At 41.6% G+C, this 25,706-nt stretch overlaps 2 protein-coding genes across 6 annotated transcripts in view; one reads left to right on the top strand and one right to left on the bottom strand.

Annotated features, from left to right (window-relative positions):
- The window catches only part of ORC2 (origin recognition complex subunit 2), a 44,644-nt gene extending 44,519 nt beyond the window's left edge, over positions 1-125 (top strand). The window contains exon 19 of the transcript XR_013966589.1: positions 2-125. The gene's annotated coding sequence lies outside the window, so the exon portion shown is untranslated. The remainder of the gene's footprint in view (position 1) is intronic.
- A 762-nt stretch (positions 126-887) lies between these two features.
- Positions 888-25,706, bottom strand: part of NIF3L1 (NGG1 interacting factor 3 like 1) — a 40,616-nt gene continuing 15,797 nt past the window's right edge. For 3 of the 5 annotated variants that reach the window (XM_080798315.1, XM_080798316.1, XM_080798314.1), the window contains exons 2-7: positions 24,762-25,165; positions 23,742-23,904; positions 19,195-19,321; positions 16,364-16,502; positions 8,090-8,173; positions 888-3,231 (exon numbers count right to left, since the gene is read on the bottom strand). In XM_080798315.1, coding sequence (XP_080654441.1) covers positions 3,047-3,231; positions 8,090-8,173; positions 16,364-16,502; positions 19,195-19,321; positions 23,742-23,904; positions 24,762-25,116 — 1,053 coding nt within the window. In that variant the 5' untranslated portion in view covers positions 25,117-25,165 and the 3' untranslated portion in view covers positions 888-3,046. Of the gene's footprint in view, positions 3,232-8,089; positions 8,174-16,363; positions 16,503-19,194; positions 19,322-23,741; positions 23,905-24,761; positions 25,220-25,706 lie in introns of all 5 variants that reach the window. The other 2 variants (XM_080798317.1, XM_080798313.1) reach the window with 1 other exon arrangement.

Consider the following 25,706-nt stretch of genomic DNA (forward strand, 5'->3'; position numbering starts at 1 on the left):
GGAGGTGAGAAGACTTCCAGCTTAGTACCGAGTAACCATCAGAGATGACAAATCGGGAGGGTCAGTATTACCACAGACTGTGTGGCTCCTAAAACTGAGGAATAAAGAGAAGTATTATGCAAATGACTTTGTTCTTGGGCTTTCTGTAATTACCGGAATACTCCCTTAGGAGAGTCCTACCTTTTGAGATTTCAACTTGCTGTTAAAACATTTCTCATTCATGTTTGTTGAACCCTTCCTACGTAGAAGGCTCTGTGCTAGATAGAGGAGTTGTAAGGAATGTGAAGGGAGAAATATTATGGGCTGTTAATAGCATTAAAAGTTACAGTAGTCTTAATACGCTGGAAATAAGCTTGAAATAACTGATGCTAAGGAAAATGTGACTTTAAATGTGAGTTTAAATAGAAAGCTAATTATCACACTCTCCTAACAATCTTGGCATATAGCAACACACTCTGGCCGTGAGCCTGCCCACGTGTTTAGGTCATGATCTTTACTTCTGCTGCCTAACGTGTGGTCCTTGATGGCAGCAGCATTCTCTTGGGAACACAGAAGTGCTTGGGCCCCACTCGAGCTTCTGAATCTGTCTGCATTTGTAAACTACGTCTCTGGGCGCCTGGGTGGCTCAGTCGGTTAAGCATCCACCTTCAGCTCAGGTCATGATACCAGAGTCCTGGGATTAAGTCCTGCCTCGGCCTCCTTGCTCAGTGGGGAGCCTGCTTCTCCCTCTCCTCCTGCTCTCTCCCTGTCAAATAAGTAAAATCTTAAAAAAAAAAAAAAATCTCCATACATTCTTCTGCACATTAAAGTTTGAAAAGCAATGAGCTATATAACTAAAGAATCAACACCTTAAAGTTAACAGTTCAGAAAACTTGACAAGTGAAAATAATTCATCTTTGGTGATATTTTAATTTTAAAAAACTCCAGAGGACATATTTGGGGGTATTTTTAGTTATTCGGAAATGTTAGCAAGCCAGTAAATAAACTTTAAAAATTGTGGTAACAATGGCATTCTTTAAGAAAAAACAAACAAACAAACAAACAACAATTTGGCAATAAGCATGTCCAATCATAAATTTTTAATCCACAACCTTCAGGACTAATAATTTTAGTTAAAGGTGAAATCATGTCTTACCTTCAGTATGCCATAAAGGAAAAAAGAGGTTTAAAAATCACTGCCCCCAAGCTATTAAACAGCAAATCTGACCATATCATTTCTGCCTCTGCTTTCTATCCCAACAATGGATGACTTACACGGGCTTTTCCAATGCATTGTGCTGTTTCTCTACACTAGTGTTTGTACAAGCTCTGCCTCTTGACTGAATTCTACCCTCCCCACGTCCCCAGGAAACCTTCCCTATAAGCCCTCTGCACATCTTCAGCATAGGTAATTACAATAAGCTCGTCGGCATCATCCAAACTTCTGTCCTCCTCCCGCATCTTCATGGGCCCAGCACAAAGAACCCAAACAATGACTGAGGAAAATGCCACCAGGAGTCTCAAAGCTGTCTGCTCTCCATTGGCTCGACTTTTGAGGTCGGCCATCCCTCATCAAAGCTTTCTGCTTGGCTTCTGATGCTTTGCCGATTCTCCTCCTACCTCCTCTCCTGGCTCCTCCTCCAACCCTTGTACTGGAGGGCGTTTCTAAAGGCTCGGTCCTATTTTTGAAGACTCAGTCCTATTGGCTTTTTCTGTGGTGAATCAATATTACAGGTGAACCACCAAGAATAATTTGTAAGTTAGGATCCCAAATCCTCCAGGAGATGACTGGTAGGAAAAGGGTCCTACAAAATAAATGTAAAATTCTTTCCTTTCTCATCTTAGACAGTATTTTATTTTTAAAATATATTTATTTGACAGACAGATTACAAGTGGGCAGAGAGGCAGGCAGAGAGAGAGGAGGAAGAAGGCTCCCCGCTAAGCAGAGAGTCTGATGCGGGGCTTAATCCCAGGGCTCTGGGATCATGACCTGAGCCGAAGGCAGAGGCTTTAACCCATTGAGCCACCCAGGCGCCCCTTAGACAGTATTTTAAAAGACTGGCTTTTGTCATCACCAAAGGAAAAAAACTCCCCAGAGCAACTGGAAATCTGACAGAATTCAAAAGAAAAACCTCCCATACCACCCAGAGAAAATTCCAGTTAAAATGGATTTCTCCTTCAGGACTTCCTACATATCTCCTCTATCAGGTTTGTCATCACTGTTCATTAAGAAGCAGTTAAGAACACAGACTCGAGCCAGACTACCTGAGTCTGTGTTCAAACTCCCATCATTTCCTAGCCACGTGGTCTGGGGCAAACTCCATAACCTGTTTTAGTTTAATCATCTGTAAAATGGAAATCATAATACCCACACTCTTGTTTCTACAGATTGAAAGTGTTTATAACATACCTGAGAATGCCTAGCATGAAATTAATATTGCATGATAACTGGGATTACTCTAAAAGCTATCTTTCTGTATTACTAGTAAAATTTCAGGTAAGCTACCTAAAAATCAATAAAATAGTCATGAATAATGATCATGTATATTAAAGAACAAAAAAACAAAACCTCATCCTGATTCTGAAATTAAGGTCAAAGATTAGTGATCTACAAATGGGAACATAGAGACAAGACCTTATCACCCCCTAGAGGCCACTACCTAGAAATAATTATTCCAATCTCAGTTTTTTAAAGTATATTTCTAAACCAACCAAGGGCAGATATACCTAGAACAACACATCCCATCTATAAGTAAGCTAAGGAGAAGACTGCTTGAGCAACTTCCCCAGAATGTTAAGTAAACAGATTTTAGTGGATCTTTCCTGGAGTTTATAATGAAATACGCTTTACAGGGTATAATCATCTTAATTCCTCTTATAATGAATACTTGTTCCTGAATGGTCGTTGTTATGGTTTTTACCATATGAGCTACAGAACATTTGATGAAGCAGATTTATAAACCAGAAATAATGTACATTCTAAGACATTCTTCCAGGAGGATTCGAGCTGCACTGATTCACGTTATGCATTCAGGCTGAGGCTGTCCGCCCGCTACTCCGGTATGCTTTATACCACACACAGAGGGTCTCTGTCTGCCTCTGACAGGAGAATATCAATCTTGTTTTCCAAGTGAGCACGCAGCATATCTCGAAGATCAGAAAGAAAGCCTCGTTCGGTGTTGCTGTGTTCACAGAGAATGACAGTTATCCCCTGGGACGCGGCATCCAGAACATCATGGTGGGACATCTCACCTGCCACCAGAGGAAAGGGCAAATACGTAAATACCAGACGAGCAGTCTGCCGAGTGCCGAACCCCCGCTGCAGAAACACCGAGTGCGCGCTGTGTAAAAAGCAGAACTTTACACACAAATCTAGAAAGTTAGGTACAGGTTTTCTTCCATGTCCTCCAATTTAGAGAGAGACAGGCCATCCCACCGAGAATTCCAAATTCTTTCTCCGTGGCCCGTTGAAGACAAGAATCTAGAAGCCGCATATGCAACAGTATCTCCTACTGCCAGACCCGGAAGAAGGCCCATTCAAAATGCTTCCATTTGGGGCCCCTGGGTTGGGGGGTGGGGCTCACGGGTTAAGCTTCTCTGACTCTTCAGCTCAGCTCAGCTCAGGGTTATGAATTTGAGCCCTGCATTGGGCTCCATGCTGGGCCTGAAGCCTACTTCAAAAAAAAAAAACAAAAAATACAAACGTTTCCATTATAAAATAAATGACCACTGTTAAGTGAAATGGGGCTTTCAGAAAACAACTCTCTCATATAAATATTAAATAACAAATACCTCCAGAAAATCCTAGGTATTCTCCCCAAAGACTCCTTTATGCTTTCTGAACACCAAATTTTTCAGTATCAACTCTAGTCTAATTCATAAAGATGAAAAATGAGTTTTAGGGTTATTTCTAAATTAAAGACAACGTAAAAAAAATAAAAATAAAAATAAAAATAAAAATGGCATTTATTTTCCTTTGACCTAGGCAAAATTTTTAGAAATTCTGAAGTTACTGGTGGAAGAGGATCTCATCTTTTGTAAACAGATTTTGGGAAAACTCAAGTGTTCTGAATTTTTAAAAACCCCATTTGTGAATCTGATTACTTCAAATTTTTTTTAAAGATTTTATATTTAAATGAGAGGCAGAGAGACAGAAATAATGACAGAGACCATGAGTGGGGAGGAGAGGGAGAAGCAGGCTCTCCACTGAGCAGGGAGCCCAATGCGGGGCTCAATTCCAGGATCCTGTGATCATGACCTGAGCCAAAGGCAGACATCTGACCCACTGAGCCACCCAGGCACCCTGATGACTTCAAATTTAACAGCAAAAAGACACTGCACAATTTGGCTTACTCATAATAAGCATAATTCTGAAATATGTTTAGAGCCCTAAAAGCATAAAAAATTGAGAGAAGGTTCTTAAGGGGAAAAAAACCATTTTTTTCCCCTGAGAAATTTCCAATCCCCCACACTTCACCCTGCTCCTCAATACATGAATTTCATATATAGAATAATTTTTATTCAAGCACCTTTTAAAATGCTTTTTTAAGGATTTTATTTACTTATTTATTTTAGAGAGAGGACACAAGAGCAGGGGGGTAGAGGGAGAGAGAAAATCTCAAGTAGACTGCCGGCTGAGTGCAGCGCCCGCCTCACAACGCTGAGATCACGACCTGAGCTGAAACCAAGTGTCAGATGCTTAACCCACTGAGCCACCCAGGGGCGCCTAAAACATCTTCATCTGTAATAGTAAAGTATTTAAATCTGTAATAGAAAGAAGACCCTAATGGGCCCACCTAGAAGCTGTGCTTCAGGAGAGACAAATTGGTGGCCTGGACTATTACAAAGGCTCTAAAAAGCATGAAAGCGGAGACTCTGCGAAGACTCCACAGTAACAGCCGAAGGCAAGGCGGGGAGAAGCCTAGCTCGGAGGGTCGCTGGGGAAAGAAAGAGCAAATGAGAGGATTTATACCTGCAAGGAGCAAGCTCCCGATCTGCTGGTCTTCCCACAATATTACCCTAATGACCTCATACTACCATGCTCTACTCAAAGACAGAGTGATGAACATCAGCGGAGGCTTGTGTGTGTGGTCTCTGAGCTGGTGCTTTTCATCCCTAAAGTTATACTCAGAGTGGTACCTCACAGATCACAGACGTCCAAGGTCAGCCAGATAAGAAGACACTTTGTATTTCCCCAAATAACCAGATAGGAAGACTATTTTAACAATTTTGAATTGCATTAATTAACCTTATGCACATACTGCTTAATAATTAAAAAAAAAACAAACAAAAAACACCTAGTTATTAGCGCGAAAGCATGTGGGGGAGGGGTAGAGGAGAGAATCTTCCAGCAGACAGTCTGCTGAGCGTAGAGACCAACCTGGGGCCCCATCCCACAGCCCTGAGATCATGACCTGAGCTGAAACCAAGAGTTGGACACTTAACCAACTGAGTGTTTAACTGACTCTAAAACAGTCATGGGGCGCCTGGTGGCTCAGTTGGTTAAGTGTTTGACTCTTGGTTTTGGCTCAGGTCATGATCTCGGGGTCATGGGATCAGGCCCCGCATCAGGCTCCCTGCTCAGCAGGGAGTCTGCGTGTCTCCCTCTCCCTCTGCTCTTCCCCTTACTCTCTCTTTCTCTCTCTCTGTTAAATAAATAAGTAAATCTTTAAAAAATGATATTAATTATAACATTTTACTTTGAAGGAATTTCAGACCTGTAGAAAGTTGCAAGGATAGTACAATGAACTTCTGTATGCCCTTCACTTAAGATTATTAATGGTTATAGGGGCATCTGGGTGGCTTAGTCAGTTAAACATCCGATTCTTGATCTCAGCTCAGGTCTTGATTTCACAGTCGTTCAAGCCCCACGCTGGGCTCCACACTGGGCAAGGAGCTACTTAAATAAATGAATAATAAAGATCAGTAATGGTTATATTTTGCCACATCTGCACATTCTGTGTCACATACACGTTATAAATGTCTGCATGTATATATATGTGTGTGTGTATAAATATCTATGGGTGTGTGTACAAATACATTTCTACTTACATGTTTCCCTCAAAACCATTCTAAAATAAATTGTATACATGACCTTTTGTCTTATCCCTAAATACCTCAGCATATGTGTTCTAAGAATGAAGATATTATATGACCATGGACAGTGATCAAATATAGGAATTTAATATTGTTAAAACATTTATTTAATATGTCATCTATCTGGAATGCTTCTTTGTCCAGAGCACTGTCATTTTTAAGGGTACAGACTATTTGTTTTGTGGCGTATCTCTATTTGGCACCTGTGAGTGTTTTCTTATAAATAATGACTTTTTTTTTTTTTAAGATTTTATTTATTTATCTGAGAGCATGAGAGGAGGGAGGATCAGGAGAAGCAGACTCCCTGCCAAGCAGGGAGCCCGTCGTGGGACTCGATCCCAGGACTCTAGGATCATGACCTGAGCCGAAGGCAGTTGCTTAACCAACTGAGCCACCCAGGCGCCCCATGACTGTTTTAGAGTCAGTTAAACGCTCAGTTGGTTAAGTGTCCAACTCTTGGTTTCAGCTCAGGTCATGATCTCAGGGCTGTGGGATGGGGCCCCAGGTTGGTCTCTACGCTCAGCAGACTGTCTGCTGGAAGATTCTCTCCTCTACCCCTCCCCCACATGCTTTCACGCTAATAAATATTTAAAAAATTAAAATAAGTATTAAAATTAAATAGTCATATAATGCTATAAGCTATTTTGTCAAATTGTTTATACACTGGAAGTTTATTTCAATCTGGTACAAGTTTGAGGGCTTATAAAAATTTTATGTCTTTAGAAGAATAGAAAACGGGTAATGGTTGTGTACATTTTGAATAAGCTCAGATACTGCTCTGCTATACTTCCAGATGTGACAATATTAAGTCCAGCAGCCTCTGAAGGAGGGTGTGCTACACAGATAATAAGGGGCATTGGACATGGGGGGCGGGAAAGGAGTAATAATGCAGAGGCCTAGGAAGTAGCCATAGGGGTTAAGACCCTCGATTCTGGTCCTAGAAGTCAAAAAAGTAATTTTTAAAAAGATTTTAAGTAATCTCTGTACCCAACGTGGGGCTTGAACTTACAACCCTGAGACCAAACGTGACATACTCTTACTGACTGAGGAGCCAGTGCCCTGGAAAAAGTAATTCTTAACTCCCGCTCTCTTAACCCTAAGGAGGAACAGAGGTGGAAACGCAGCTGGTATCAGGAAGTGTACAAGGCGCCTCCAAATCCTCTGAATGAGAGGCCAGGTCACCTGCAGATGCTGTCCCCTACGCCAGAAAGCAACGCCTGGGTGCCAAACAATGACTGTCTGACAGAAATGCATCCTGGAGCCGAAGGACAAAGTGACAGGGACTGGAGAGGAAGGCGTGACCATCAGGGCAGGAGTCAGTGACAGGAAACGTTTCTCTGAGGAGGTATCTGAGCTTATCACTGGAAGTATAAAGGGGCCAGAAAGACATTCTAGCCATAAGCAGAGGCCGCATGGAAGAGGACGAACGTTTAGGCTCGCCCGACACACATAAAGGAAATGGCCGAAGGCTTTGCAGCTAGGATAGTATCACACCCAATAAATTTATACTTGTGAAGAACAGTTCATTTGGGGGGCATATGTGGAAGACTAAGATTAGGGACTTGATGAAGTATTTCAAGTAGGAGATGATGCCTGAGTAGAGAGAAAAGGAAAGGCTCTATGAAGATTCTGGAGCTAGAACTGGTAGGACATAATGACTGGCTGTAGGGCTGAGTAAGAACCGTTTTCTGGCTAAGGGGGGAGGGTAGAAAGCGTCCTATTAACTGACATGAATCATGTGTAGGAAAGAAGACAGGTTAAATAAATGCCCAACATCAGTCTTTTATATAATCTAATAATAAATTGCTAAATGATGTTTTCCCCTCTACAAAAAAATATGGCCTGTCTCCAATTTCAGTGTAGTTCCTGTTTAGTTCGGGTTCAAACAATAGTTATTGGATCCATTTATCTACCAAGTGCTGTTCTAAAATCTATGTTTTATCTCGTAAAACATAAACCAAGTTGGGGAAGGATACACACATGAAAAGAAAAGGAGACCCAAAGGCTGTCCTACCTGTGAGGTAAAGGTCGGCCTCCGTCCCCTGCAGCACCTTGCTCCCAGAACCAGCACACAGGGCCACGACTTTGACTGGAGACTCTTCAAAATAAAAGAAACAAGAAGACCAATACTTTACAATTCCCCTTCATTTTAACATTATAATTTGTATCAAGAATCCTTCACATAATGCAGACTTCAGTCCTGGTCTCATCACCAGTATATGAACTTTGCTTACTGAGTTTTAAAAAGTAACAAAACATGTCTTCGCAGAAACAAGCAGTTATTTTTTGATACTGCATAAATAACCCAACACAGGGCTGTTATTTCTTCAGACGTACGCGGCTGCACAAGCCCACGTAAGGCACCACTGAACAGTGCTAACTGCGCGGCTCTAGGCTTTGTCCCTGCTGCAAGGTAAAGTGACCTCTCCTGGGTTTCCAGGCAACAGTGAGAGGTAGGCAGGTACTGTCACTGTTCTCAAGTGAGGAACCAAAACAGCTACTTAAAGGAATGCTACCAAATTGATTTGACATATATTTTTAAATAGATTTACTCTAAAAGAACCACCTTTGAAGAGTTGAAGAGTAAAATGACAGAAGCTTTGAAGCCCAAATCCACAAGTATTTCACTCTTAAGGCTTCTAGAATGGATACTTCATTAGCCATCACTCCATTAGAGGTATTTTAGATTTACTGATTTGAAAGAGAGAGCGTGCATGCACGTGTGCACAGGGTTGGGGAGGAGGGAGAGAGAATCCTCAAGCACACTCCCCACTGAACAGGGAGCCTGACACAGGACTCCATCCCAGGACCCTGAGATCATGACCTGAGCCGAAATCGAGAGTCAGATGCTTAACTGACTAAGCCACACAGGCACTCCCAGGGGTGTTTTAAAAGAGTGGCTGAGGGGACCCTCTGCATGGAGAGTCCCAGGATCCCCAGGCCTGTGCCAACTTCAGCTACAGCTGTCCTGCCAGGGTGCCCCCTGCATAAAGCCCCTTACGACCTCCCCAGCCCATGCCCCACCTCCGCTTCAGCTGCCCCTCGGAGGCTCCTGCACAGAGCACCCTGGGACACTAGCCTTACACCCACTTCAGCTTCAGTTGCCCTGTTGGGATGTCCTCTACACTGAGAGCCGAGGGACACCCCAGTGTGCACCCACTTCACCTTCAGCTGTCCTGTCGGGGCATTCTCTGAGAGCCTCAGACTATCCCAGTCCATGCCCACTTTAGCTCGTGCCATCCCACTAGGACAGCACCAACAGAGAGTGCCCTGGGACTCCAAGCCCATGCCAGACACCGCTCCAAAGCCACTGGGCACACACAGCCTACACAGGGATGGTCATACACAAGACCATCCCTTCAAGGTTAGAAGCAGCCGTTCCACCTAATTCATAGAAATGAACACAGAAAGTCAAGTAAAACGAGAAGACTGAGGAATAAATTCCCAATGAAAGAACAAGACGAAACCTCAGAAAAAGAACTAAACGAAACAGAGTTAAGTGAAATGCCAAGCAAAGTTTAAAGTAATGGTCATAACGAGAGCAAAGTGGAAGAACTCAGTGGAAACTTCAACATAGAGACAGAAAACAAAAACCTATCAGGGTTGAAAAATAGAACTGAAATGAAAAATACACTCGAGGGAATCAACAGATTAGTGGGTGCAGAAGCATGGATCAGCAATCTGCAAAACAGGGTGACGGAGCACATCCAACCAGAACAGCAAAAAGAAAACCATTTTTTAAAATGAGGATATGGTAATGGATCTCCTCAACAACATCAAGCTAACAAACATTAGCATTACGTGTGTCCCAGAAGGGGAAGAGAGAAAGAGTCAGAAAACTTATTTGAAGAAACAATAGCTGAAAACTTCCCTGATTGGAAGGAAACAGACATCCAAGTTCAGGAAGCAGAGAGAGTTCCAAACAAGATGAACCCAAGGAGGCCCATACCGTGACACATAAGAGTTGAAATGTCAGATTAAAAGAGCATTTTATCAGCTGATTTCCAGCAGAAATTTTGCAGGCCAAAAGGGAATGCTGATGACATAAAGTGCTAAACGGAAAAAACCCTACCATCAAGAATAATCTACCCAGCAAGATTATCATTCAGATTTGAAGGAGGTAAAATGAGCTTCCCAAAGGAGCTCATCACCACTAAACCAGACTTACAAAAAATGTCAAAGAACTTCTTGAGGCGGGTAAGAAAAAGACACAATTAGAAGAGTTATGAAGAAAAATATGTAAAATAAGATAATGTATACAAAAAACATGGAGGAGGGAGTAAAGAAGAAGTCCTTTTTTTTTAAAAAGATTTTATTTATTTATTTGACAGACAGAGATCACAAGCAGGCAGAGAGGCAGGCAGAGAGAGAGGGAGAAGCAGGCTCCCCGCTGAGCAGAGAGCCTGATGCGGGGCTCGATCCCAGGACCCTGAGATCATGACCCGAGCCGAAGGCAGCGGCTTAATCCACTGAGCCACCCAGGCGCCCCAAGAAGTCCTTTTAAAATGAGTTCCAACTGGAGCACCTGGGTGTCTCAGTCAATTGGGCAGCCAATTCTTGATTTCGGCATGACATACATCGAGAGAGCAAAAGCAGTGGGAGCAGTAGAAGGAGAGGGAGAAGCAGGCTCCCCGCTGAGCAGGGAGCCTGATGTGGGGCTCGATCCCAGGACCCTAGGGTCATGACCTGAGCTTAAGGCAGATGCTTAACCATCTGAGCCACCCAGGCACCAAAGTCTCAATAAATTTGAGAAGAATGAAGTTGTATCATCCATCTTTTCTGACCACAAGGCAAGAAACTAGAAATCAACCACAAGAAAAAAACTGGAAGAGGGACGCCTGGGTGGCGCAGTTGGTTAAGCGGCTGCCTTCGGCTCAGGTCATGATCCCAGCGTCCTGGGATCAAGTCCCACATCGGGCTCCTTGCTCGGCGGGGAGCCTGCTTCTCCCTCTGCCTCTGCCTGCCACTCTGTCTGCCTGTGCTCGCTCGCTCTCTCTCTCTAACAAATAAATAAATTAAAAAAAAAAAATTTAAAAAGAAAAAAAAAAGAAAAAAACTGGAAGAAAACACAAACACGTGAAACTTAAACAACCAATGGGTCAACAAAGAAATCAAAGAAGAAAATAAAAAAATACAGAGAGACAAACAGAAATGAAAGCACAGTGGTCCAAAATCTGAGACACAGTAAAAGCAATTCTAAGGAAAATTTACAGTGATACAGGCCTACCTCAAGAAACAAGAAATACCTGCAGTAAACAATCTAACCTTATACTTAAAGGAACTAGAAAAAGAACAAAACCCAAGGTCAGTAGAGGAATGAAACAAAAGATCAGAGCAGAAATAAATGAAAAAGACTAAAAAAAAAAAAAAAAAAGCTCAAACAATAGAAAAGATCAATGAAACCAAGAGGCGTCTCTTTGAAAAGGTAAACAAAATTGATAAAACTTTGGTCAGACTCAAGAAAAACAGAAAGGACCCAAATTTTAAAAATCACAAATGAAAGAGAAGTAAAAACTGACACAACAGAAGCACAAAAGATGAGAAACTACTTTGAAAAACTACATGCCAACAAATTGGACAACCTAGAAGAAATGAATGAACTCCTGGAAATACACAATCTTCCAATATTGAATCAGGAATAAATAGAAAATCTGAACAGACTGACTTACTAATAATGGAACTGAATTGGCAATCAAAAAACTCCCAACAAATACTAGTCTAGATGAATTTACAGGTGAATTCTACCAAACACTTAAAGAAGAGGTAATACTCTCCCCCAAACTATTCCAAAAAATAGAAAAGGAAGGAAGTCTTCCAAATACATTCTACAAGACCAGCATTACCTCGATTCCAAAACCAAAGACACACCCAAACTAGAGGCCAAAATCCTCACTGAACATAGATGCAAAAATTCTCAATAAAACATTAGCCAACCACATTCAAAAATGCATTCACCACAATCAAGTAGCGTTTATTCCAAGGATGCAAGGATGCTTCAATAGTCATAAAATCAATGTAATACACCACGTTAACAAAGCGAAGGATAAAAATCGGATGATCACCTCAATAGGGGCAGAAAAGTCAATGGACAAAATTCAACATCTGCTCAATAAAGTGGGTTTAGAGGAAACATTCCTCAACATAATAAAGGCCATATATGAAAAACCCACAGCTAACATCATACTCAATGGTGAAAAACTAAAAGCTTTTCCTCTAAGATCAGGAATAAGACATGAATGCCCACTCTAGCCACCATAAGCTGTAGTCATAGCAATCAAACAAGAAATAAAAGATATCCAAATTGATAAAGAAAAAATAAAACTCTATCTGTAGGTGATGTAATAGTATACATAAAAAAAACCCCAAGGGGCACCTGGGTGACTCAGTGGGTTGAGCCTCTGCCTTCGGCTCGGGTCATGATCTCGGGGTCCTGGGATCGAGCCCCACATCGAGCTCTCTGCTCGGTGGGGAGCCTGCTTCCCCCTCTCTCTCTGCCTGCCTCTCTGCCTACTTCTGATCTCTCTCTGTAAAATAAATAAATAAAATCTTTAAAAACAGCAACAACAACAAAAAACACCCAAGACTCCACCAAAAAACCATTAAAATAATAAATGAATTCAATAATGTTGCAAAATACAAAATTAATATGCAGGAATCTGTTATATTTCTATACACTAATAATGAAGTAGCAGAAAGAGAAATTAAGGAAACAATTCCATTTACAATTGCACCAAAAAGAATAAAATAGGAATAAACTTAACCAATGAGGTCAAAGTCCTATACTCTGAAAACTATAAAACATGATTTAAGATACTGAAGATGACACAAATGGGAAGATATTCCATTATAATGGATTTGAAGAATACTGTTAAAATGTCCATACTGCCAAAAGCAATCTACAGATTCAATCCAATCCCTATCAAGGTACCAACAGGATTGTTCATGAAACTAGAACAAATAATACTCAAATTTGTATGGAATCATCAAAGACTAGAATAGCCAAAGCACTCTTGAGAAAGAACAAAGCTGGAGGCATCACACCCAATTTCACACCCAATTTCAAGACATAACACAAAGGCTTAATAATCAAAACAGTATGGTACCGGTACAAAAACAGACACCTACATCAATGGAACTGAATAGAGCCTGGAAATAAACCTACATTTATATATGGTCAATCAATCTTCAACAAAGGAGGCAAGAATATGCAATGGGAAGAAGTCTGTTCAACAAATGATGCTGGGAAAACTGGACCTGTGTCTTACACTAAATACTTAAAAAAATAAACTCAAGATGGATTAAAAATCTAAATGTAAGATCTGAAACCATAAAACTCCTAAAAGAAAACATAAGCAGTAATTTCTCTTACATTGGTCTTAACAATACTTTTCTAGATAAATCTCCTGAAGCAAGGAAAACAAAAACAAAAATTAACTATTGGGACTACACCAAAATAAGAAGTTTTTGCAAAGGCATGCCTGAGTGGCTCAGTTGGTTAACCATCTGCTTTCGGCTCAGGTCAAGATCCTGGAGTCCAGGATTGAGCCCCACATGGGGAAATCCCTGCTCAGCAGGGAGTCTGCCTCTCCTGCCCCTCACCCTGCTTGTGCTCACTCTCCTGCTCATTGTCTCTCTCAAAAAAATAAAATCTTAATTAAAAAACAAACAAACTTTTGCACAGCAAAGGAAACCATCAACAAAATGAAAAGGCAATTTACTAAAAAGGAATAGATATTTGCAATGATAAATCCAATAACAAATTAACATCCAAAATACATAAAGAACTTATTCAACTCAACACTAAAAAAAAAAAAAAAAAACCCCATAGTCCAATTTAAATGGCCAGAAAACCTGAACATTTTTTCCAAAGACATACAGATGGCCAATAAACACATGATGAGATAGTAAACATAACTGATCATCAGAGAAATGCACATCAAAACCACAAGGAGGTATCATTCACATCTGTCAGAAAGGATGAACTCAAGAAGACAAGAAATAACAAGTGTTGGTGAGGATGGGAGAAAAAGGAACCGTCACATACTATTGGTGGGAATGCAAACTGGTGCAGCCACTGTGGAAAACAGTATGGAGGTTCCTCAAAAAAATAAAAATAGGAACACCATATGACCCAGTAATTCCACTACTGAGTATTTATGCAAAGAAAATAAAAACACTAACTTGAAAAGACATATGCACCCCTATGTTTACTGCAGCATTATTTACAACAGCCAAGCTAAGGAAGCAACCCAAATGCTCATTAATAGATAAATAGACAAAGGTGATGTGGTAAGTATACATAATGAAACATTACTCTGCCACAAAAAAGGAGATCCTGCCACTTGCAACAATACGGATGGACCTAGAAGGTATCACACTAAGTAAAATAAAAGTCAGAGAAAGACAAATACCATGAGGAATCACACATGGAATCTTAAAAAAAAAAAAAAAAAAAAGTGGGGCCCCTGGGTGGCTCAGTTGTTAAGTGTCTGCCTTCAGCTCAGGTCATGATCCCAGGGTCCTGGGATTGAGCCCCACATCAGGCTCCCTGCTCAGTGGGAAGCCTGCTTCTCCCTCTCCCACTCCCCCTGCTTGGGTTCCCTCTCTCACTATCTTTCTCTGTCAAAAAACAAATACATAAAATATTTAAAGCAAACAAAAGAAATAAACAAAAAGCAGGAGACCCATAAATACAGAGAACAGATGGCTGCCAGAGGGGAGGGGGATGGGCAAAGTATGTGAGGCGGGTAGGAGACACTTCCAGCTATAGAATGAAGAAGTCACGGGGACAAAGGGTACAGCACAGGGAACATGGTTAATGGTATCGTAACACTATTGTGTGGTGACAGATTGGTAGTCACACTTTGTGAGCGCAGCATCATCTATAGACTTGTTGAATAATTATGTTGTACAACTGAAACTAACCTAACATTGTATGTTAAGTATACTTCAATTAAAAAATAAATAAAACAGGGGAACCAGGGTGGCACAGTTGGTTAAGCATCCGACTCTTGGTTTTAACTCGCATCATGATCTTAGGGTCATGAGATCAAAACACACACTGGGCTCCACTTTGCTCAGTGCAAAGTCTGCTTGGGATTGTCTCCGCCTCTCCCTCTGCCCCTCCCCATATTCCAGGCACACCCATACACATGCATGCTCTCTCTCCCCCAAAGAAAGAGATAAATCTTTCAAAAGTTAAATCAAGAAATAAATACAATGAAACTTTGAAGTCTGAAAGAAAAAAATTTAAAAAGCAGCTTTGGAGTTGGATCAGAAATCAAATCCCATCTCTGCCATCCATTTTCTTTGGACACTAACTCCCATGAGTTGTTTGTGGACTAAGTTACCTATTGGTCTGAACCTCAATCTTATTACCTGTAATATAATAGGAATAATAATACCTTCCACATAACTAACAGCTAGCATGTACTATACTTAATGTACGCCAGTCACTGTGCCCTGCCACATGGATTGTACTAACTCGATGAGTAAGGTTTTATTATTATTACTGCAGTTTCTATAGATGAGACTACCATGACACAGAGGTGTTCACTGACTTGTCAAAGTTATGCAGCAAATAGGAAACAGAAATCTGAACCCAGGGCATTCAGGATCCACACTCATAACAATTACACTCTACCCCCTGCCTTCTCAGTGGGAATTCACATACTTAGGACATTCAGTACACTGTTAAGCTCACTACAGGAGTCCAGCAAATGTTCTTTGTTCCCCAAAATACTGGGAAAAGCCAAAAGACAAGACAGTGGCTACAAGACTCAAACCGCAGTGGGTCACTCTGCACCTCACTATAAAATATCACCACATGGTAAAATGTAACATTTGCACTGTTAATTGGAGCAATAACAATTTCTGGCTCTCCTCGTGGCCCACGGTGGGACTGCATTTCATGTCCTGACTTGTACTGGCAACGTGATTAGTTCTGGACAATGAGTTAAACAGAAAATGGATCATTTCCATGCTAGGCTATGGTTTAAGACCCTCTAAAACTACCCCCTGCAACAGAAATCAGTCTGCGGTGAGGAGACTTCTGCTGACTTGAAATGAACAGCAAATATGAGAGAGACATAAATCTTGTTTGACAATAAAATGTTTACCACAGCATAATCTAGTCTACCCTGACTGATAAAAGAAACCAGTCATCTCCCATGAACTAACATGTTTCCTGCCACTTATATTAATATAACCAAGAACTTCAACTTTCGCCCAAACACTACCTAATACTACATTAGTAAATACACCGGACAAATAAATGGTACATATTTACCTAAGGTCCTTCCTACCCCAAGAGCGAGGCGAACATGAGGTAGTTTAAGGTGCCTTTTGATTCGCTCAATCATGGTAGCCAAGGAAACAGATTCATCCAGGGTGCATAACCGTCCCATTCCAGCATGCAGGAGCAGAGGCTGAGGAGAAACAGAAGTTAGAAAAACTGTTCATCTTCGTCCTAGTAAACAAACAGCACGTGATGAGAAGAAAACATGCACACTGGGAGCTTAGTGTGTCAGCACCAGGCTAAAGCCTGAGGATGGACACCCGACAAAGACATTCTCTGACTTCTACGAGCTCAGACTTCTGGAAAGGCAAATGTTTAGATAACTAATCACAATAAAAGTGTTTGAATACAAGTGAGGTGCTATTTTATGGGAGCACAAAGAAACAACAAAATAAATGAGCTGGGACTTGGGGTGGGGGTACTTGGAGAAAGTACAATCAAAAGGGTTTTTTTTTTGTTTTGGGGGGGGTTTTTTAAAAAAGATATTATTTATTTGTCAGAAAGAGAGAGAGACAGTACAAGCAGGGGGAGCAGCAGGCAGAGGTAGAAGTAGGCTCCCTGCTAAGCAAGGAGCCCAATGTGGGATCTGATCCCAGGACCCTGGGATCATGACCTGAGCTGAAGGTAGCCACTCAACCAACTAAGCCACTCAGGCACCCCAGAATCAAAGGTTTTACAGATACTTGGGTCTCCCAGACCAGAAAAAAAGGTAAAAAAAGGAGTGGTGGTAAGTGCAGTGTGGTAGGAAAGGAACAGGGTGAAATGTGGAAAGGCATGAGCTCCAAGTGGATCCAAGAGCAGATACTCTGGCTGGTGTGCAGAGCAAGGGCTGGGGACAGAAGGCATGGAGAGTCACGAAGGGCTTTGTATACTCTGCCCGAAAGCACGGACTGTCTCCTGTAGGTGCCCACTAAGGAGACTACTCATCTCCCAGGTGAGGAAAGATGAGAGTTTCAACCACTATGAAGACAAAGCAAAGAGAGAAAAGAAACAGTTTAGATTTGGGGACAGAATCAGCAGGGCTTGCACTTAATGACAGGCAAGGCAGAGTTGTGGAGACCTGGAAAATAAGGTAGATGATGATGCCACCAATGAAATAGAAAAAATATTTAAAGGGGTGAGGCAGGGGCGCCTGGGCCAATCTGTTGGTTAAGCACCCAACTCTTGACCTCAGCTAGGGTCATGATCGCGGGCTGAAGCCTGCTGGAGATTCTCTCTCCCTCTCTCTGCCCCTCCCTCCAACCCTGCTCTCACGCGTGCTCATGCTGTGTCTAAAAAAATAAAAATAAAGGGGTGATACAGGGAATAAGGTCAGTAACTGTATATATTGAAGTACCTGTGGGATCCCTTAAAAGGAAAATGTCAGAGAGTAGCTGGAAATATGGGTTTGTTTTTTAACTTTTCACCTTAAGAAAGCATTCTGAGCCAGAAAATCAAGATACAGGAATCATCATACAAACAGCAATCAGGTTAAAGGAGCAAATAAAATGGTCCAGGCAAAGGGTATAAAAGAGATAGAACCTGGAACCTGGAACTGAGTCTCTAACCCTAAAAAGTAGCGCTCTGTAATACTGGGTGTCAACCGCACTTCAATAAAAAACAGAAACTTCAGGGGCGTCTGGGTGGCTCAGTCAGTTAAGCATCTGCCTTTAGCTCAGGTCATGATCCTGGAGTCCCGGGACTGAACCTTACATCCAGCTCCCTGTTCAGTGGGGAGTCTTTCTCCCTCTGCCTCTCACCCTGCTTGTGCGCGCTCTCTTGCTCTCTCAACGAAATAAATTTTTTAATCTTTTTTTTTTTTTTTAAAGATTTTATTTATTTATTTGAAAGAGAGCACAAGTAGGCAGAGAGAGAGAGAGAGGAAGGGAAGCAGGCTCCCTGCTGAGCAGAGAGCCCGATGTGGGGCTCGATCCCAGGACCCTGGGATCATGACCTGAGCCGAAGGCAGAGGCTTTAACCCACTGAGCCACCCAGGCGCCCTAAATTTTTTAATCTTAAAAAAAAAAACCAGAATTTAAAAAATTATTTTATATTATTTTATTTCTTTTTTTGAGAGAGCGCGTGGATATATGAGCTTGGGGGGAGGGGGAGCCTTGAGCAGGATCTACACCCAGTGTGGAGCCGCACTTCATGACCCTGAGATCATGACCTGAACCAAAAGCAAGAGTTGGACACTTAATGGACTGAGCCACCCAGGTGCCCCCACATCAGAACTTCTTTTTTTTTTTTTAAAGTCCTGCACTGCTATGACCCAAATGTTTCTGCCCCCACACAAATTCAAATGTTGAAATCCTAATGCCCAAAGATGATGGTATTAGGAGGTGGAGCCCTATGAGGAGTAGTTGGGGGGTACTTAAGTCACGAGTGGGGAGCCCACATGATGGGATGTGCTTATACAGTAGCGCTCCAAGAGGGATCCCTAGTCCTTCCTTTTATGTGAGAATGCAGAGAGAAGGCGCCGCTGATGAACCAGGAAGTAGGCCCTCACCAGACACCACTCCAGATCTGTTGGTACTGTTACCTTGGGCTCCCCAGCCTCCAGAACTGTGAGAAATAAAATTTCTGTTGTTCATAAGCTATCCAGTCTGGGGTATTTTGTCATAGCAGCCCAAGTGTGCTACACCAGCCCAAATGGACTAAAACATCTACCAACAGTTTTCCACTCCTGGCATGTCTCCCTTTCTCAATTTATTTTTTCAGGATGTTTTACGCACTCTATACCACCCTGTGCTTCTTTAAGTAACAGTTATTATAGCCCGTCGATCTAACAGTCTACAAATGAAACTGTCAAACAAAAATGCACAGTAATATATTTTTATTACCTTCTCCAGTGACAGAATTTCGGTCTTCTGATAGAACCGTCTGCTCTGGGAAAGAAAAGCCACCACTTGCATCAAAGCCTCCTGACTACAATTCAGACTAATCCGTGTTTGCTCCTCATCATCAGTCCTATAAAAGAAAAAAAAATCACTTGCTCCTTTAGGATAAATGTAAGTGAAATGTATTTTATTTTTCATAAAGATTTTATTTATTTCTTTGAGAGAGAGAGCACGCACAAGCACGTGCTCACAAAAGGGGCAGAGGGAGAGGGAGGGAGAATCCCAAGCAGACTTTGGGCTGAGCTTGGACTTCGCTGCCAAGAGGCTCAGTCTCATCACTCTAAGATCGTGACCTGAGCTGAAACCAAGAGTCAGATGCTTAACCAGACACTTAACCGACTGAGCCACCCAGGTGCCCCATGAAATGTATTTTTAAACAATCTGTTTTACAACTCCTGTAAAAGAGATTAGATTCCATGAAATTTAAGATTCAATCCCAAACCAAACTATTTTCTAGAACAGTATTTCTCAAACTTTCGTATGCATCAGGGGCACCTGGGTAGCTCAGAGGGTTAAGCCTCTGCCCTCGTCTCAGGTCATGATCTCAGGGCCCTGGGATCGAGCCCCGCATCAGGCTCTCTCTACCTGCCTCTCTGCCTACTTGTGACCTGTCAAATAAATCAATAAAATCTTTAAAAAAATAAACAAAAAACTTCTGTATGCATCAAAATCTTCTTGTAAACTTTTTTTTTAAGATTCATTTATGTGAGAAAGAGAGAAGAAGAGGGAGAGAGAATCTCAAGCAGTCTCTGAGTTCAGTGCAGCTCCCAACACAGGGCTTACTCTCATGACCCTGAGATCACCACCTGAGCGGAAACCAAGAGTCAGATGCAGGAGCAACCCAGGCACCACAAAATCTCCCTGTAGGCTTAATAAAACACAGATTGCTGAGCTCTACCCCCCCAGATTCAGTAGTTCTAGGTTGTGATCTGAGAATGTACCTTTGTACCTTTCTAACAAGTTCCAGGTGATGCTGATGTTGCTGACCCAGGGACCTCATTTTGAAACCACTGTTACAGAACTATTGTTTTATTTTATTTTATTTATTTGACAGAGAGAGAGAGAGAGAGGCAGCACAGAGCAGGAGAAACAGGAGAGGGAGAAGCAGACTCTCCACTGAGCAGGGAGCCTGATGCAGGGCTTGATCCTAGGACCCCGGAATCATGACCTGAGCCAAAGGCAGATGCTTAACCTACTGAGCCTTCCAGGGGCTCTCTTACAGAACTACTCTTAATTCCAGGTGTGCATCAGCAATCTGCTACCTTCTTAAAATGATAGCTGCTGGACTCTTCCACAGATCCAGTGAAAAAGAACTTCTATGAATGGGACTACAGCAAACTGCATTTTTTTAAGGCCCTACGGAAGTTAACTTTCAAATATCACTGAATAAAAGATTCTCCGGGACAGATTTTCAAGCAAACTCTATTCTAGTTACATAGATCTAGGATGAAAAGCCAAAAATATGCATTTTTCATAAGCATCCCATTAACATTGATGTAAGGGCTCCCTGAGTCACCCTCTGAAAAGCAATGCCATAGAGCCTCTCCAAAAAGACTGGCATCAGGAAAGTTCTCTATTTAACCGTAAACTCTAAATATAATCATAGAAGTCTAGAACTAAAAGACACCTTAAAAGAATCTGGAAGAGGGGGGCGCCTGGGTGGCTCAGTGGGTTAAAGCCTCTGCCTTCGGCTCAGATCATGATCTCAGGGTTCTGGGATCGAGCCCTGCGTTGGGCTCTCTGCTCAGCAGGGAGTCTGCTTCCCCCCCCCTCTCTGCCTACTCGTGATCTCTGTCAAATAAATAAATAAAATCTTAAAAAGAAGAATCTGGAAGAGCAGTTGTCATCACTAGAATCATCTGTGGAGTTTGAAAGAAAAAGGAAAAACTGCCTGGACCCCAATCTAATGGTAAAACCCAGATATTACCTGTAATAGGGAAAAACTAAAACCAAATGTGCATCAGTTGGGGGGAGAAAAAAAGCTCATCCGTTAGGAAGAAGAATGCTTCAAGAAACCCGGTACATCTAAAATAAGAAACATTACACATCAGGCAAAGAGATCTTCTATAACTATATGGGATGATCTCTAAGACACCCTGGTAATAAGAAAGACAAATACAGCATATCATTTAATTAAGTGGGGGAAAACCACCAAAAAACTATACATTTCTTCAGATCCCTGTATATGTATGGAAAGATACCCACTTCTCTGAAAACAGGGAAAAGATGACTTGCACTGAAGATATAGGACTTGAGTAAAAGGAATAAGGAGGACTTCTGTATTGTTTGAAATTTTCATTCTTTATTTGTATCACTGTCTTTTAACATCAGTACTTACACAGTATTTCAATAAGGTACAAGACCGCCATTACTGGAATCTATAAAGTCCTATAATTTCTCTTGAGAGCTTTTAAATTCCTCAACACTATTAAAAAACATTTTCAATTATAAAAGGTCTACACTTAAAAACCTCTCTTAAGAGGCACCTGGTTGGCTCAGTTGATTAAGCATCTGACTTTGGCCCAGGTCATGATTTCATGGTCCTGGGATTGAGCCCCACATTGGGCTCCCTGCTTGGCAAGGAGTCTGCTTATCTCCTGCTCCCTCTACCCCTCCCCGCTTGTGTGTGCACGCACATGCTTGCTCATTCTCTCTCAAATAAATAAAATCTTTAAAAACAAAACCAAACCAAACCACTTATAAAAGAATCACTTTTTGTTGTAGCCTGATATAGATTTCCATTTTATTAAAATCTTTTTTTTTAAAAGATTTTAGTTATTTTTTTATTTGACAGAGATCACAAGTAGGCAGAGACACAGGCAGACAGAGAGAGAGAGGAGGAAGCAGGCTCCCTCTAAGCAGAGAGCCCAACGTGGGGCTCGATCCCAGGACCCCGAGATCATGACCTGACCTGAAGACAGAGGCTTAACCCACTCAGCCACCCAAGTGCCCCTTTCTCTTTTTTGTTAAACAATTATTAAGTTCCAGCTTTGTATAACTTGCCTTTTAACATGTTTCAAAAGGCATGAGGATAAATTAGCCTCAAAGGAAACCTTCTATGAGGCACCATTTTGGTATCTCTGCCCTAAATAAATGACTGGCCTTATAAGAGACACCTGAATGGTCTGTTTGTTTTTCCCTTTAAAGTATTCAGGAGGACTTGGAGAAAGGGGAACCCTCTCGCACTGTTGTTGTGAATGCAAACTGGGTGCAGCCACTCTGGAAAATAGTATCGAGTTCCTCAGAAACTTAAAAATAGAACTCCCCTACAACCCAGCCATTGCACTACTAGGTATTTATCTAAAGGATAGAAACATAGTGATTGGAAGGAGTACATGTACCCCAATGTTTATAGCAGCAGTGTCCACAATAGCCAAAATACAGAAAGAGCCGAGATGTCTATCAACAAATAAATGGATAAAGAAAACATGGTACATATATACAATGGGCTGTTACTCGGCCATCAAAAATAATGAAATCTTGCCATTTGTACCTATGTAGATGAACTGGAGTATTATGCTAAGCAAAATAAGGGAAAACAAATACCGTATGACTTCACTCGTATGTAGAATTTTAGAAACAAAACAGATGAACATAGGGGAAGGGAAGGAAAAATAAAATAGGATGAAAACAGAGAGGGAGGGGCACCTGGGTGGCTCAGTGGGTTAAGGCCTCTGCCTTTGGCTCAGGTCGTGATCCCAGGGTCCTGGGATCGAGCCCCGCATCGGGCTCTCTGCTCGGCGGGGAGCCTGCTTCCCTTCCTCTCTCTTCGCCTGCCTCTCTGCCTACTTGTGATCTCTGTCTGTCAAATAAATAAATAATTTAAAAAAAAAAAAAAGAAAGAAAACAGAGAGGGAGGCAAACCATAAGAGACTTTCTTTTTTTTTTTTTTTAAGATTTTATTTATTGTTTGACGAAGAGTAACACAAGCAAGAGAGGGAACACAAGCAGGTGGAGTGGGAGAGGGAGAAGCAGGCTCCTCACTGAGCAAGGAGCCCAATGCAGGACTCGATCCTAAGACCTTGAGATCATGACCCGAGCCAAAGGCAGATGCTTAATGGACTGAGCCACCCAGACGCCCAAAAATAAATAAAATTTTAAAAAGTGCTTGGGAATCACTGATTTACTAGAAACTGAAAGTAAATCCATGTAATCACTGTTATCAATAGGGTTTATCTATATACTCTCAGGTAAAAAACCACCTTTCAACGTTATCAGGAGGATTAGAAATATTATAAGTAATAATAATTATTATTAATAATAATAATAATTACAGTCCCTCCCACATAGAAAATAGTGTTACTTGTCATTTTTACTGTTTTGAAAAGACCCCATGGAAAACCCACATGCAGATGAGAAGTATGCTGCCCTAGAAACCCACTCTGGGGGAAAATAGATCTAAATAGCAGGGTTATAGAATTTATGAGGAAGATCCATACAGATAAATACACAGCTAAATATACATAAATAAGGAGAAAAATATATCATACCTTGAAGAAAAAGAAGTGACAGAAACATCTGCAATTTCTTTCACTGCGGAAATGACTTTGTCCAGGTCTTCGGTGCCGTTAACACTGAATTCGACCCGGTGCGTCCCCGCTGTGGGGTAGGTGGGAGCTTTGGAAGGATGTATGGGCCTGGAGGTGCAAACTCCTAGGGAAAAAATGGTGGGTTTTTTTGTTTTTTGGGTTTTTTTTTTTTAATTAAAAAGATAAACTGTTATGGGCAAAATTTTTAAGGAAATGAGTTTTTAAAGATCAATTCTCAGATACTTATGTAACACACATGCACACCTATCTCTTACTTATACACCTAAATCCTATACACCTAAATCCCCGTAATGTAGGATTTCGTACATACAAAACCAATTTGTTTACAGAATTATTTTCCAGAAGACTCTTAAATAACACAAAAACTTGACTCATGAATACTTAGAGGATATACGGAATTTGTGACTGCTTCCTAAATTTGCTCATGTAAACCATCATTCTGGTTACAAATGCTCATACCCTACTTGACCATATTAATCCAGCTTATATCATCATAAAAGCTTCAGCCCCAAATAAGTAAACTAAAGTAACTTACTAAAAGTAAAACTAAAACGCATAGGCTAAAGTCCTTCATTGTACTGGGCAGGAGTAAGCATTCAATAAAACTCTGAGATCTATTTAACTGACGCATGCAGTATATTCTGGAGAGGCCTGAGCTCTGGACTCAATTTAACAAGCACTTCTCAAACTTCCGGGCGCCAGGCACTGTGACACTTGAGTGAGGACTCCCAAAGCTCAATCCAGCAATGAAGATTGCCTATGCTTTCCGTATTCATTAAGGACAAAAATTTCATTTATCAAATACGGTTGCCAGATTCCACAACATTATTTTTAAATATATAAAAATAAAATAATGGTACTCACAGCTAAAGCAGTTAAAATTCTTTTGGAAAGACATTCTAAAACTTCAAAGCATTTGTATGGAAAATATTAAACAGGAAAGAATAAGAAGCTTCTCACCAAGCCCTTTAGCCAACCAGCTGTTGACTCCCTGGGGTGAAGCATCATAGGCTGTGTGAGGAGAGTAAACACCAACTCTGTTTTCCAGAGCCCGGATCACCAGGCGCTCCTTCCAGGTTTTCCAGGTTATGCGCTTCAGGGGTTGGAAGATGGGTGGGTGGTAGGAGAGAATGAGATCCACCTTCTTCTGCAGTGCCTCCTCCATGACTTGCTCGGTCAAGTCATTGGTAAGAAAGAGAGTGTGTACGGTGTGTGGTGGGCTTGGTTCCACCAGTAACCCAACATTGTCCCAACTCTCAGCAAGTGAGAGGGACGCAAAGTCATTCAAAGAGGAAATGAGCACCTTCAAATCCATGAAGGAGCGGGAAGGATTGCAGACTGGGGAATGAACAGGCCGGACTGTTCTGCGAATGAGGCGTACAGATGACAACATACAGAAATCAGGCAAAACTGAGTATCTGAAGTCAAAACATAGGAAATGGTACACAGACACACTTTAGGCCTGGACCTTCAAGGGAGCAAAGCAAAGGAGCAAAAGAGCTGTAGTCACATATTCCTGGGTTCAAATACTAATTCTGCCACTTACCATCACACGATTATCTTAGGTAACTCATTTAACCTGAGGTTATTTTCTCATTTACAAAATGGGAGACACTGTAACCCACATCAGAGGCCATTCACAGGAGCAAATGAATTAATATGTGTAAGTCAGCCAGCATGAGCTTGGTACGTAATACACAAAATGTTCATCCCTACTTCCTGGACCTCACACAAGCCCTGATTCTTGTTCTCCCCATTCTTGCTTCAACCACTCTCCTGCCTTCTCCAGCTCTTTACCACCCTTTCTTCCAAGACTCCTTCAACTTCCGAAATAAAGCTTCTCAAAAAACCTTTTCAGTGTCTAGGCCCTATACAAAACTAACACTCAACTTCAATTAGAATCCA

Source organism: Martes martes, assembly GCF_963455335.1.
Source record: "Martes martes genome assembly, chromosome: 3".
Taxonomy (NCBI): Eukaryota; Metazoa; Chordata; class Mammalia; order Carnivora; family Mustelidae; genus Martes; species Martes martes.